Consider the following 15,060-nt stretch of genomic DNA (forward strand, 5'->3'; position numbering starts at 1 on the left):
GGAGACCCATCTTACCATAAGCATCATAAAAGATGACAGGGCATATACAGAAGAAACTTTAACCATTTACTTGTACCAAGATTACAAGGTATGCCCTATCCACAAGAGAAGGGATAACTTACTGATCAGTGGGGGTCTCACAGCGAGACCCCTGCTGATCTCGAGAACAGGACTCCCATTTCCTGCTATGCTTGTCACTAACAGGGTTGCTTTTCCCCCACAGTGACGTCAAAATGAATGTCGTATTGGCCAAGCACGCGCGGTCACTGCTCCATTAATTTTAATGGGGCTGACGGAAAGATCCCGGTGGGTGCTGCTCAGCTATCTTTGCAGTCCCATTGAAAGTGAATAGAGTCCTAGCACGATTGTGTGACCAGAGCTCCTTTTAGTCTCCTCCTCACCCGTAGGGAGACAGGAGCGGTCAGCGGGTTATGTCCAATCCCGTGGATAGGGAATAATTTGTAATCTTGGTACAACCCCTTTAATAATAATGTGAGAAATTAACGGAAAACTTTTTAAATATAAGTGCTTGGAAAAAAGCCTAAAATTGGAATAAACACCAACTAATTTTTTTCTGTTAATTTCATCTATTGACTTTTTTCTACAAAAATAGATATTTAAAGGGAAATGGGATTTGTATTTAGAGGTGCTTTATATATACTATATATTTCTGAATGCAAATCCCATTTCCCATCCAAATTGTGCATTGCACAAAACAATACCGGAAATCTAAATAACATTTTCAGAATTATCTATTTTTATGTTAAATACATTCAAAAATTCTTAATTAAAAAAAAATAAATCTGATTTTAATCCCACTTCATTTCACTGCACCCTAGGGACAGAGTCATACAAATTGCAGAGGCAGAGATAGGAATGTTCTGTTCTCTAGTAATAGGCATGTTCAACCAACCTTCTATCTCCTTTCCTCCAGCACATCCCCCATTATAATTATATACAAATGTATTCACAGTTCAATGCATTCAGCAAAATATCACCAAATACACATGTAAGATGTCATTAAGCTCGCTGCAACAGCTGTATCATCCTTCCATTAAAGGTACCTGCTCTATTATCTCTCAAGGTGAAAGTTGGGAAATTGGGTTACAAATATGTAGTCATTTATTTTAGCCGATAACTGATGATAAATAAATAGGTAAATGCGATGAAGCCTTTTTTTGTGATGCGAAATACTGAGGAACTACCATTTTTAAGACACAAATCAAAGGTGTCGATAATTGATATGAATTACCATTATGTTACGTTGTACTCAATCACATGCAGATTTTTTTTTATCAATTTTTTATTTTTTTTATATCTTATTGAGTCTGAATATCAAAGCTTTTTTTTATTTTACTTTTGAAGAAAAAAAAAGATATAAACATTTGTTATATACAAAACATTCTTACATTAGTATATACCAAACAATTACTTGTCTATTTTTTTATTTTAATTTTTGTTGTTTTTTTAAATCATTTTTTATGGAATTTTTTAAATAATTTAATTAAAGGGAAAAAATTTAAATAAATACATATTTATATTTTATTCCCCTTAGTAATCACTTTATGATAAGCAATCTTCACATTTCCATCATAGGTTCAGTCTTCACATTTCCATCATAGGTTCAGTCTTCACATTTCCATCATAGGTTCAGTCGAAGCCTTCATCACATATTCCTTCATAACTGGCATCTCGATAGAACCAAAAGGACCTCATTATAAGTCGATGCCTTACATTGGGTTCTGCTGGCAGCCATTGTGCAGTCGATGCAGAACTGTGTCATGATTTCCATTATAAATCTAAACTACACTCAATGGCCATTTAATTAGAACTACCGGCCCTTTGTCTATTGGAGCTTCCCTGTTTGGAAAACTAGAGCCGTGACCCCGGAGTGCAGCATTAAATAATGTGACAAGTTTTCAGTGGATCAGCTTCAATGTGAATCTACATTAGATGGGAAAATCCAGCGATCTGAGTGATTCCAATGAGGTCTGGTCATCGGTGCTAGACTAGCCGGGGCCGGGATCCAACTGCCAACCTTGTGGAGTTTTCTCATACTGCATTGTGTGAAGAGTATTTCGAGAATAGTGTGATAGTGGAAAAACATCCAGAGGTAGGGAAACAAGTCAGAAATGAAAGGGGTCAGAAGAGAAAATCAAGAATTGTTCTGGCAAATAGGTGTTACACAGTCAGGCAGACTGCAGCCGAAAACAACACTGGTGCTCCAACTAACATTCATTGTTCCTCAGCATGGTTGGACCCGAACAGCAAACGACTGGTTGGAGAGTCATTACTGACTAAGAGAAACAGAAATGTGAGACTCCAGGGAGAAAAACAGCACAGAAATTGTATCACAGAGAAGTGGAAAAACATCTCCTGGTCAGATGAATAATAATAATAATCTTTATTTGTATAGCGCCAACATATTCCACAGCGCTTAGATGAAACCAGATTTCTGTTGCTACGGGAGGTCAGAATTCGACACAAGCAGCAGTAATCGATGCCCCTTCCTGTCAGCTGTTAAGAACTTCTTAGAACCTCCATCTACTTTGCCACAATTACAAGAAGCTTCGGGTCCACAAGGGCCAATATTCCTGCAGAATGATTTCATCACCTAGTGGAATTGCTGCCGTTCTGAAGACCAAAGCAGGTCCAACATACTTCCATCAAGCAGTGGAAAAACATCTCCTGGTCAGATTTATTGAAATTTTTGTTGCTCCGTGCTGATGGGAGGTCAGAATTTTAAGCAAGCAGCATGAATCGATGACCCCTTCCTGTCAGCTAACAGTTCAGGTGGGTGGATGGGAAGCAATGGTTTGGGCAATGGTTTCTTGACACACCATGGGCCCTCTGATACCTGTGGATGGACACTTTGACAAATTGTAATGGTTTTGTTGACCAAGGGAAGTCGAATGCGCTACTACTAGAATGAGGTATCTAATAAAGTGACTGTTGAATATGTGATAGATACATGAACTCAGTCTGGCTTTGTATAGAATTACAAACATATTCTTTTTATATTCTTTATACTTTTGTAATTTTTTTAAATCACTTTTTAATTAATTCCTAATATTCTGCCCTTTCCAAGCACCTTGCCGTGTTTTCTTCTGCCATGTGAGACTCACATATCTATTTTAAAAGCCGTATCCTAAGCATGAAACTTCATAACACTCAGTGGTGTAATGAGAAATCCTTGGTCGCTGCTTGATAAATGAATGACCTTTAACTGCTGTAATCAAACCCTTGTTTATCTTGGAATAATACACGTCTAACATGAAATAAATTGTACCTGTCAGTTCATTTATGCATCTGCCGCTGTTAATGATCTATGCGCCTTCTTTAGCTCAATGACAGCCATTTTGATATCCAAATTTAGCAAGAATGCTCATCCACAGCAACAAATCAATTGCATTCATCTGCAAAAGTGCTTTTAGTAATTTAATCCAGACTTCACACTTCGGCACATAACACAGTTACGAGGGAAACTGGATGGCGATTTGATGCACGTCAATTCAATTTCATGGGTATTTGTTCATCTATTAAAAATACATTACCTGGCTGCCCTCCTTCTGCCAAAAGATAGCGGGTTGAGGGTTTCCTGTTGCTTCGCACTGAAACGTGACCGTACGTCCCAACGCAACCACCTGATCACGTGGCTTCACCACGAAATTTGGAGGTTCTGAAAAAAATACGTAGGTCAGTGAAATTGGCCTCTGAAATCTCTCGTCCTACTCAGAAATGTCAACATTTTACAAAAAATGGAATTTATTGAAAGGCTGACCTGCTGATCCCCAATCATGGATCATGGTTCGTCAAGAATGTGACTCTAGAAGTCAAAGCTATCTCAACGTACGGTTGAAGCTAGATCAATGCATTTTACTCCATTATGTTCCAAAACACCACAAATGGAGAATAAAAGTGACACATCTGCACTGCACTTGGCAAACGGCTGTGGTTTGTTTCTTTTTAGATGGTTTATAGAGTTGATATGGTCACTTTAGCAGGCAATAAACAGGATGCGTAAAGAACCATCTGTGGCTGGTGTTAGAGTAACGACTATTCATGTTACACAGAAATTATGACTTTGGAGTAGAAATAGAAATATCTGCACTCAAAAAGAAAGAGATGTAGATTTTGTAAACTAGAAGCTTACATAGTGATACTTGTGACCTGTGGATCGTGAGTCATCCATGCACCCTATTATTCCTATAGCATTACTAAATTTCATTGGAGCAACACAGTTCTGACTAGAAGAGGAAAATCAGCAAAGAAGTCACAATGAGTCTTCCTTCTTGACCCACCACAGAGCTGGGTTAGTGACTGAATCAGAACTAGGACCCACTCAGAAGGGTTTTCCAGGCTTTTACTATTGATGACCTATTGATGTCGCCAATAGCTGGTCAGTGGGGGTCTGCTGCTCGGGATTCCTACCATAGAAACTGATGGTAGACAAAGCCCACATGGTCCATCTAGTCTGCCCTTATGCTATTATGCTTATCCCAGGCAGCTTGAATCAGTTGAATTTATAGTTGATAATCCAACCACATCTGTTGGAACTTTGTTCCAAACATTTGCAGTTAAAACTATAAAAAGAACTATTTCCTGATGTTGCTTCTGATTTTTCCCCAACTTATCTCAAATGGTGCCCCCTTGTTCTAGTGTTTAACTGTCTAATAAAAGCACTTCCCTCCCGAACCTTATTTATACCGGTAACATATTTAAACATTTCAATCATGCCCCCTATATTGAGGATAAGTCATCAATAGTAAAAGTCCCGGACAACCTTTTGCAATTTGTCTGTAGATATTTGATCAGCCATCACATGTGATATCCAAGTGAGACATTTATCCGATTCCTTGACAGTTTGGTTGGCCAACATTTTTGAGTCATGTACCACCACCCTTCTATAGAATGGCAACAAGGTCTAATGTATGGGATATTCTCTATATTTTTTCTCAGTACACATATTTTCTACTACATTTAATATATACAGTACTGCCCAGAGGTTTGGAAACACCCCAAGTTTCAAACACTAGTCAGAAACATCTCTGGGAGGTTCTTCAGAAAAAAAATGGAAATGTATCCCACAGAAAAACTTGGAGAAGGTGTACCAAGGTAGACATTTATCACCTATCCATAGGAGTGCTGGTGAAAGTCTGATCAGTTGGGCTCTCACCACCCCTGAATCCCCCACGATTCGCAGAACAGGATACCATTTCCCCCGTGGGCTCACTGCACCCCCACAATGAGGAAAAGACTTGAATAAAGCTATGGCATGCGCGGTACCAGTCCATTCATTTTAATGGGGTTGATGGAGATATCCAAGCGACTTATACTTCTGTCGGCCCCATCTAAATTAACAGAGTGGCACCACGGATGCCGACAAGAGCTCCATTCAGTCTGACATCACCGAGTGGGAGAAACAACCTTACAGTGACAAGAAGAGTCATTATTGGGATCAGTGAAGGTCTCAGCAGTAAGACAAGGATATTAGGATAGGTAATAAAAGTCTATCTTGGTACAACTGGTTTAAAGTTTGATCCACCATATCTCAAGAGTATACTGTACAAGTCTAACATACAAACAAAGAATGGAGGCTTCAAGCGGTCAAAAATGTGACGTTATTTCCACTTTCCAAAAGTCAGTCGGAAGATTCAGATGATTTTATTTAGTTTTTTTAGTTCAATAAACATGAACATCCCAAAGCATCAAGATTTCTGACTTTTTCTTATCAATTTTACAATTTGGAGGGGTGTTTCCAAACTTCGGGAGGATGCTGTAGGCACACACCGAACTTAGGATATATGCTGTCATTTGGCACTTACAGAATTCCCATAAATCCCTCTGAATCACTAATATAAATGTTAACTTAAACTTTAACTACTTAGTATTAGTTAAGCAAGTTTATGGCAGAATATGAATGGAAAATTCAATTCACAAGCAAAAGAAAAGGATTCACACACTAAAAGGAGGAGTTATGGAAAATGAGAGCAATGCAGTGGAATCTGAAACAAGCCAGAATGACTTAGTCAAAGCCATAGGACTGTTATGGCTGCTTTTGACGACCACAGAAAATTTCCTTGTTAAATCAGCTTTGATGCCCACCCGTGTGGAATTATTTGCTTTTATGCCATATAATTTTCCCTCAGCGAAGTAAATTATGTTCATGCCGAGATATCTAAAAGGCTCAGGGCAATTGTGAGTCGGAGTTTTGCATTCAGAGTTTGTTTTTCAAAATTTCATCCTGACTTAGAGACATGCAAAATGTAGTAGCAGTATATACAAGAAGACATCCTGAATATATATCCTGCACTAGAAATCTATCTGTATTACTGTATAGTATGGAGTCAGGGCAAATTCTCTAATGAATGATGGTCTCATCTACATAAGTACACCACAGCAAAAATCTAATAGGGGCACCGAGAGTCGGACTACAGTGCATGAGACCCACCAGTAAAATTCATTCTGGGGGACCTCTGCTCAGCCATATGCAAATATCTGATGACCACTCACTGCTGCATTCGCCATATACTTTAATAGAAAGGTGGCTATGTTTGCGTGTCTCCAGTGAAGTAAATGGAAAATGCAGCAAGTAGGAATTGGTAGATTTCCATTTACCCAATATGTATAGATCATGCAGCCTGTGCAGGGAATAGAAGGACCATCTTAGCTCAGGGCCCACCTGGGGATTCACCTGTTCCTTTGTGGCCAGTTCGAGCCTTGGCATCTATTTTAGTGTTGGTTAATGTCAGTGCACCCCTACCCCCATCCTGATACAACAGTGCTCAGCATCGCCTACCTAAACCTTCTCGGAAAGGTAAGTGGTTGAAGCTTGGGCAGTTTCATGGTACTAATGTTGCAGTGCCTGTGGAGAGCTAGAGCTTGGCATTGGTTAGGACTACCAATCGGGAAAGAAGAGACAAACTGAGTTGCAGTCCCATGGCAGGGACTATAAGAGGAATTTACTAAACCACTCATTCCAATATCCTGGCATATAAAAGTCACAAATTTTGGCACACACTGTGCAAAAAATGATGACTTTTACCTTCTCTTGCCACTTTTGAAAAGTGAAGAGAACAGCGAGTGGTGTTAGGTGGGAGAGCGGGTCTACTGTCAGTCTGACATATTCCAGAGGTTGGCAGCTGTAATTTTGAATTTTGGTTCATAGTCAATTGAAGTTGTACGCAACTCCTAATAAATTTGGCACATTTTGCTTCAACACACTTAGATTCAAGACTTGCATAAGAAACACAAGTCTAAGGCCTCAGTCACAGGGGCACATCGGCACCCGTACACCGGCGCCGATGCGCCCGTGTGACTGACACCAGCAGACGGACGTACCTAAAGACGGACATCTCTCTGCAATGCCAGGAGGAAGAACATGTGACCGGCTCCATTGCCGGTCATGTGTTCTATGATCAGCGCTGGAGAGAGACGGCCGTCTTCACGTACGGCCATCTTCTAACTGTCAGTCACACGGGCGCATCGGCTGAGGCCTTAGGGTACTTTTGCATGGGCCAACTGCAGACTGAAAAAATTGGAAAAGTACACTGAGTGAATTTCCCTATATGAATCCCCTTAAGAATCCCAGACTCACTAACTACACCAACTGTAATTATCTGAACAGTCCTTCAGCTTTTCTAATGTATAATTATACGGACCTGCTATTTGTAAGGAGTACAATATGTCGGACGAGCACATAGCAACATATTTGTTCCATGCGTTGGTAATGGATTTCAATGCAGAAGAGAATGACTTTTCCTCCAGGCTAGTGCCATAGAGGCGAGCACCATGGCTTCTACTTTCCTGCATTGCAATGAGAGAAACTTAGGGCATATTTACTATTACATTCTGTGCATGCTCAGAGTATGGAAAACATATAAAGCAGGACGGCACTACTGGGCAGTGACTGTATTTTGCCCCTCGTCAGTCCTGGTTTTCTGAGAATGCTCAAAATAAAATGAAGAATATGCCTTTAGAAAGTTTATTTCTTAGTTCAAAATGTCTGCTTCCACTATCCAACGGTGCTTGGTAATTCCACAATGATGTCATCAGATTTGTTATTTTGCAATACCCCATTAGGCATTCCACGGTAAGTTGGTTAATAGAAATTGGTTAAAAGACAGAAAGCTTCCTTTAAGCCAAAGTTAATTCATATTATTACAGGACTTGACTGCATTTAAAAGGATGAAGAACTCTACATCTAAGAGAGTTGTCAGGTGAATATTACCTTATAGCTTTGTCACAATTACCAGTATTTGGAGACAGATGTAATTCCTACCGGTATTTCTGGTTTGCCAGTGACAAAAAAACATAGAGTTGACTGGTTGGAGGATAATGGAGGCCGGTGATGAGGAGGAGGATGGGGTGGCACTCCAGCCATGATATAACAGGATGAATTATAAATGATGAATAATAAAATTCCAACTTACCAGAAACAACTAAAAAATAAAGAGAAACAAAAAAAATGTGTGAAATAAAATGAACAGAAAACATAAACAACAAAAAGAGCAAGAAAGAAAAAAACTGAATAAAATGGCAAATAAATTAATCAAATGTCAAAATTATAATGATGGTAAAATGCTGGCTCAGCTTGACTCCATAACATTTTCTATGTATAATCTTTAAAACATGGAGCCTAGTTGTCGGCTTCACTCCACATCTATAATCTATTAAGGTTCCAGACAGATAAGTGTCCTTTTACATTTACAGATATGGTCCTGATGACGAGCGTCAAAATCGGCACTCGTCTATCTGGCCTTTACATGGGCCAATTCAGACTCTATGGAATGCGAACAATCATTCATATGATCATTTGTCTGCCATAGACAACACGTCCCCTGTTTAGAAAGGGAGATAAGCTGCTGACAACAATGATTTTTGGTGCTACATGAAAGATGCAATGAAGGAGTTTGCTTAATGACATCTCCCTTTAGTGTTCTTGCCTTTACTCCATAGTAATATCTCATTAATTAAAAGGCCCTTAAGATTTAAGGGATATTTGGGGCATTTACTATTGATGACCTATCCTTAAGATAAATCATCAGTAGTTGATCGTCCTTAGTTTGACACTTGGGATCCCAGTCGATTGGCTGATCCTCCTGCCCACTGTCCATGCAGTGGAGCCAGACATCCACATCAATGGTCAGGGCCAGAGGTGCCCTGCTTTTATTGAAATCAATGAGAACAATGCCTTCTATTATACTTCTGTCTTTGACCCCAAACAGGAACCAGAAGTATAATAGGAAGCGCTGCTTCTACTACTTTTTTTAAATTGGTTGTCTCTCATGAGACAACTCTTTTATAAGGGTTATGCCAAGATGCACAACCAGTTTGAGAATGTGGGGTTATGGGCTATCAGGCGATCAATCCCACTTCACACATACCTGTGGGGAAAGCAGCGGCCAGCCTGACATTTTTTGGGAAATGTAGTATTACAGGATGGTCATTCACATGAATGACTGTACTGAAATAAAACAATGGCAGAAGTTCCACCTAGAAGGCGGATGGTTTTTTTGAGAAGTTTTTCTTTCTGGGACACAGTGAGGGGTCCTAAACAGGAGAGTCTACTCTATAATGTTGATATGTCCTAATATGGTACAAGAGCATAAGATGGTATCTTGTCAAAACCCCATTAAAGGGAACCCATCACCAGAGCAGACATCCATGATATTAGAGTACCCATAGAACATTGAAAGGAATGGGAGTGAAACCTTCCATTGCACTTTTGGCTTCCCACTGCAGATGGAGCCAAATGTGTAATAGAAAGCATCACTTCAATTGGTTTCAATGGGAGCAAAGCCATCTAGTTCTGAAACCGATGTGGACATCCGGCCAGACGTTTAGCTGATCAACAGGAATCCCAAGTGGCAGACCCTTGCTGATCAACTATTGATGACTTATCCTGAGGTCATCAACAGTAAATTCCTAGAAGATCCCTTTAAATTTCTATGAACCTCTGTGAATCTTCTCAGCCATTTATCAGGAATAAAACAGTTCCTTGACACTTATTACATTTTGTAAAACACTAGAACAGCTTTTTTAGAGCACTGTTTGGAAACATTGGTGTTCTTCTCTGCTTGAACACTTACTTCTGCAATATCAGTATATTTCGGATAATGGCCCTTTAAGACATTACCGTACAAAGTTCATTTACCCAGCTAGAGGATAACATACAACAGAGACTATTGTGTCATACAACTAATGAAAAACTGTAAAATATTTACAGCACAACAGAAAATGTGCCAAGGACACACATTAAAACCAACTTCCCCAGGACAAGAAAACTCCCAACACATCATGTTTAACATATTAAAGTTTGTATCTGTTTCCCAGCTGTTCGCTACACTGGAACATACAGAAACAAGTGCAGGACGTTCAGGGAGAACATGTCGAGGTTCATACATACACAGAGTCTCATAATTATCATCGTTTTTGCACAATTTATCCATTGAAATTCCAAAAGCTCCCAACTAGAGGTGAGCGAGCATGCTCGGTTAGGGAAATTACTCGAGTGAGCATCAGCATTTTAGAGTAACTGCCTGCTCGTCCCAAAAGATTCGGGGGGCCGCGGGGGATTGCGGGGGGGAACGCGGGGAAGAGAGAGAGACAACCCCTCCTGTTCCCCCCGCTGCCCCCCGAATCTTTTTGGATGAGCAGGAAGTTACTCTAAAATGCAGATGCTCGCTCAAGTAATTTCCCTAACTGAGCATGCTTGCTCATCTCTACTCCCAACAGTTGCTTGTTACAATGTATCAAACCAAAATGGCTACATTTATGATAAGATGTTGAGGAAAGTCTCCTAAATTTCCAAACATTTTTAATAATTTGGTGTTAGATTACGATGAGAATAGAATCCAACAGGTGGTATATTGGCTCATTAGTCAACACTGTTGCCTAACCTAAAGCAACTCTGTCATGTTTTCTTGTTCTCTTTCTTTGCTTGCGTGTTTCCTCTAGACTTTACAGTTTCCTGCCATGCTAAAAACTATACCATTTTCTATGAAAGGTCTAGGGGCTCTTTTACATGGCCGATTCTCTGCCCAATCTAATGAGCACAGATAGTCAAATAGTGTGATGACTGAATTCAATACTGTCATTCACATATGGCAGAGGATCATAAGCACTGTATTGGGACATATGAGCATTCGTCCCCATACAGATGGCATTCTTCAGCAGCATATCCCAGTTTACAAGTGAAGATGTGCTGCCGATGAGAAAGTATTTTTTATGCCTGCATAAAAGTCCCGATTGGGTGATGAATGAGCGTTTGCTAGTTCATTGGCTGATTCCTGGCATATGCAGACAAGCCAATGATTGGGTAAACAAATATTCTTGCGATCAACCATCAGCTCATGTAGAAGGGCCTTATAGGGGTTGTAAAACGATTGACTTTTAGCACCTATACACTGGATAGATTATAAAAGTCTGATCAAAGGGTATTTCACTGCTGAGACCCCCACTGATCCTGAAAACCGGAGTCCCATGTCCACCTTGTTGCACCCACATGCAATGATGTGGAAATTGAATGGAGTGATGGTCGCGCATGCACATTGCCACTCTATCCATTTCAGTGGGACTACCGCTCGGCTATCTCCGGCTGTCCAACTGAAAATGAATGGAACGTGACCGCACATACTCAGCCGCCACTTCATTCAATGCCCTCCTCACTTTAGGGGGTGCAGTGAGCCTTTAGTAAGGAGAGAATGAGGAAAGAGGACCCTCATTCTCAAGATCGGAATCAGAATTTTAAAAATTAATTTAAAGGGTTTTCCAGCCACAGTAACAATGCTTTAAAATAATAAAAATAAGTAATACTCACCTTACCGATCCCCCACCATTCCCCATCTGACACTTCCCAGGGTCACCTGCTGGTCTCTGTACTTGCTAGTCCCTGATGACATGGACGTGTGACTGCTGCAGCCCATCACTGACTACTGCAGTGATCTGCTACAGCAGTGAATAGCTGCAGTGGTCACATGTCCATGTCAAGCAGGACCATGACAGCAAGTGATTGGATGCAGTAGTTGCCTTAACAGGGACCATGAAATACCATGAAGAAACGGTGAGGGACCCCAAAAAACATCAGATCGGCAGTGGCGGGGGATCGGTAAGACAAATATTACTTCTTTTAGCACTACAAAGTGTTCTGAGCATTTTTAGACAATAATTTACATGGCAGGACAGCCCCAAGACTTGAGGAATTTTTGGGGTAATCAGACTCTTCACTTATCTCATACAATACTCTTGTTTTATTTCCAGCCTCTAAAACAATCTACTAACATATCTCCCCAACCTTCCGCCTGTTTGACAGCTATCTCTGTTTCGACTGCTCTTTACACATGGAATCTCAACCTGCTTTTGCATATATGTAGAAGACGTCACTGTTCAGACTGATACTTGGAACCAGTGGTTAGACTCGATGGCAGAGAAGACATGGGTGAGAAGTAGACATGAGCGAGCATTGCCCTTAGCGAGTACCTGCCCGCTCGGAAGAAAAGATTCGGCTGCCGGTGCGGGGCAGCGGTGAGTTGCGGGAGTGAGCAGGTGGGAGAGAGAGATCTCCCCTCCATTCCCCCTGCTCTCCCCCGCCGCTCCCCGAATCTTTTCTTCCAAGCGGGCAGGTACTCGCTAATGGCAATGCTCGCTCGAGTAATTGTCCTTAGCGAGTATGCTCGCTCATCTCTAGTGAGAAGTCTTCCCAGATAATACGTAGTATTTCTAAAGCTCTTACAATCACTGACATAAGACAATTTCCTTGAAAGCTTGCCCAATAACTACAAAAAGTTGCAATGCTTGATTCATAACATTATACACGCGGCAACAATCGGACGCCCTCGCCTCCTTGTTCCTTGCACTGTGCTGTCTAAGTATTCCTCTGTATGTGATATGTTTGCTTCTGTAGAATGAAAGGGCAGATGAGTGGCGGCGGTGATATGTGAAGGCCATGTATATCCAGGCCAGGAATGTCCTTCTTATCATGGCCCTTTTATCATAGAGAATCAATACAAAAGGTAAACACAGTGAAAGCGATGAAGGTTTAAATCCGCTAAACACTAAACCCTCAAAAGATACATTGCTCTTAACCTCCTTTGAAGAAAATCCTCAGATTACAGTCGGAAGTTCAGAGGCGATACTCTACTCTGTAAATACGCAGATGGCTTCATCCCTCCCCCCCCCAAACATTATCATCCCAATGTATGGTATGGTGCGATGCCGATCTTACGTAGGTCAACCCTACAAGAATTCATTACCGACATATTGTTGGAGACCCATTAAATATTGCAACGTGATCGATATGTCACCGGCTTGCCGTTATCAATGACACCTTAACTGATGAGATCTAATCTCAGATCACACAGCCCATGGATAACAATCACACTTTTCGGAAAAATAGACCCTTTTCTCTGAACCTGTGTAATCACTTTCAATCCTATAACTATCCCAAGGGATTATGAAAAGTACTCTGAAGCAGGTGGGATAAGTACAATGAGGCACACTGCCAAAGCTGAAGGAAAAGGAGCTTTACGTCAATCACTGCTCATTGTCACATCCTAAAATGGGACATGGAGCTTCAAAGGTGTTTTGTTACACTATAGTCATAAAAAGTACATTAAGAATACTTCTATTGAATTCAGATTTTTAGATGTTTTTTTTTTTTTCTTACAGGGGTCTTCAAAGTTCTGGAAAAAATTCTGTAGAGCAGGTAATGTTTAAAAAAATAACAAACTAAGGCTTCGATTTCCTGCCGGTCCATCGCTGCCCCTCCTGCCCTCATTGCCGACTGCAGTGGTGAAATTATCTATACACACATGATCACTGCAGCCAATCGATGGCTTCACATGAGACCTCTGAGGTCAGTGATTGGCTGAAGCAGTCACATGTGTATACAGCATCACAGCTGCAGGTAATATAAATAGAGCTAGGTAGTGAGGACAGGAAAGACATTGATGGGATAGGGGTTTATACTGCAGTGAGTATGCTGAAGGCCTCCTTCATACCTCCTGTCCAATATAATTGTCTGTGTTCAACTATAGAAGCAATCACCAAAAATACTTGAAGTGCAAGATCTGGCATGTACAGTGCACCCATAACAACTATAATAGGGTCCGCCCAGACTGCAGCATGCCGCCGGATAAAAAGCATTTCTAGGATTTTGTGTCAGATGTGAACATGCCCTAGTTTTGTACTTTTTATCCATTCTATGCTCTCGCAAGAACTTGGAGAACCCCTTTAAGTTGGACACACGCTTCCAGCTGTCGGCTGAAACTTCTTCAAGCAACAGCCAGTCTTTCTAACTCCTCATACACATGCATGCTAAGTCAAGCACATGCGTTCTGAATGGAAAGAGGAGAATAAGCCGCTGGCAGACTCTGTTCACAGCTTATCTACCTTGAGAACAAGAGGATCGGTATGTTGAAATCCAACAGCCTGACCCTTCTGTCTCTTGACATCTGCTGTTGGGTGAAAATTGGACACAGTCATACACATTAGAAAGTTGGCCAGTCCCATCAAAATTGGTGGGTTCTATTATCTATTGCCACCACTAAAATTGTGCTATTTCATATTGGCCAGAATATACATGTATAAATCTACATTTTATTTGCAATTTCCCGCTGTCTCAGGCAATATAAGGCGTCAACCGATGGACTATAAATCTTCAGATAGGGCTGATGTCACTGTCCAAGTTGAAAGGTCAAGTCTGTCTTTACGTTGAGCATCTATACAACGCTGGATCTATATGCTACAGAAATTAGCATAAACAAGTCTCTATGCAAATCAAGAGCCCTGCCAGATGAATTATTTGCTTTGCACTGGTGGAGAGTGACATATACAGAATTGGGTCTGAGCGGGATGTAAATGTGACCTAAAATCAAAAGTGACAGCAAAAAGATAAACATCAATCTTAAATTAATTTGACATAGAAATATGAATTGCAAACCAATAAATTACTAATCATAATTGTATCCGTCATTTTCTAAGCACTGACCAGACTGGTGACAGTAAAGGAAGTGACATTACCATTGCACTAGCTTCACTAGTTGATGTCTTGTCTATCCT

The 15,060-nt window shown here is 40.7% G+C and overlaps 1 protein-coding gene across 1 annotated transcript in view; it reads right to left on the reverse strand.

Moving 5' to 3' along the window:
- Positions 1-15,060, reverse strand: part of ROBO1 (roundabout guidance receptor 1) — a 434,821-nt gene that overhangs the window by 114,547 nt on the left and 305,214 nt on the right. Inside the window, exons 7-8 of the mRNA XM_066599140.1 lie at positions 4,333-4,341; positions 3,555-3,679 (exon numbers count right to left, since the gene is read on the reverse strand). Coding sequence (XP_066455237.1) covers positions 3,555-3,679; positions 4,333-4,341 — 134 coding nt within the window. The remainder of the gene's footprint in view (positions 1-3,554; positions 3,680-4,332; positions 4,342-15,060) is intronic.

Source organism: Eleutherodactylus coqui, chromosome 4 (assembly GCF_035609145.1).
Source record: "Eleutherodactylus coqui strain aEleCoq1 chromosome 4, aEleCoq1.hap1, whole genome shotgun sequence".
Classification (NCBI taxonomy): domain Eukaryota; kingdom Metazoa; phylum Chordata; class Amphibia; order Anura; family Eleutherodactylidae; genus Eleutherodactylus; species Eleutherodactylus coqui.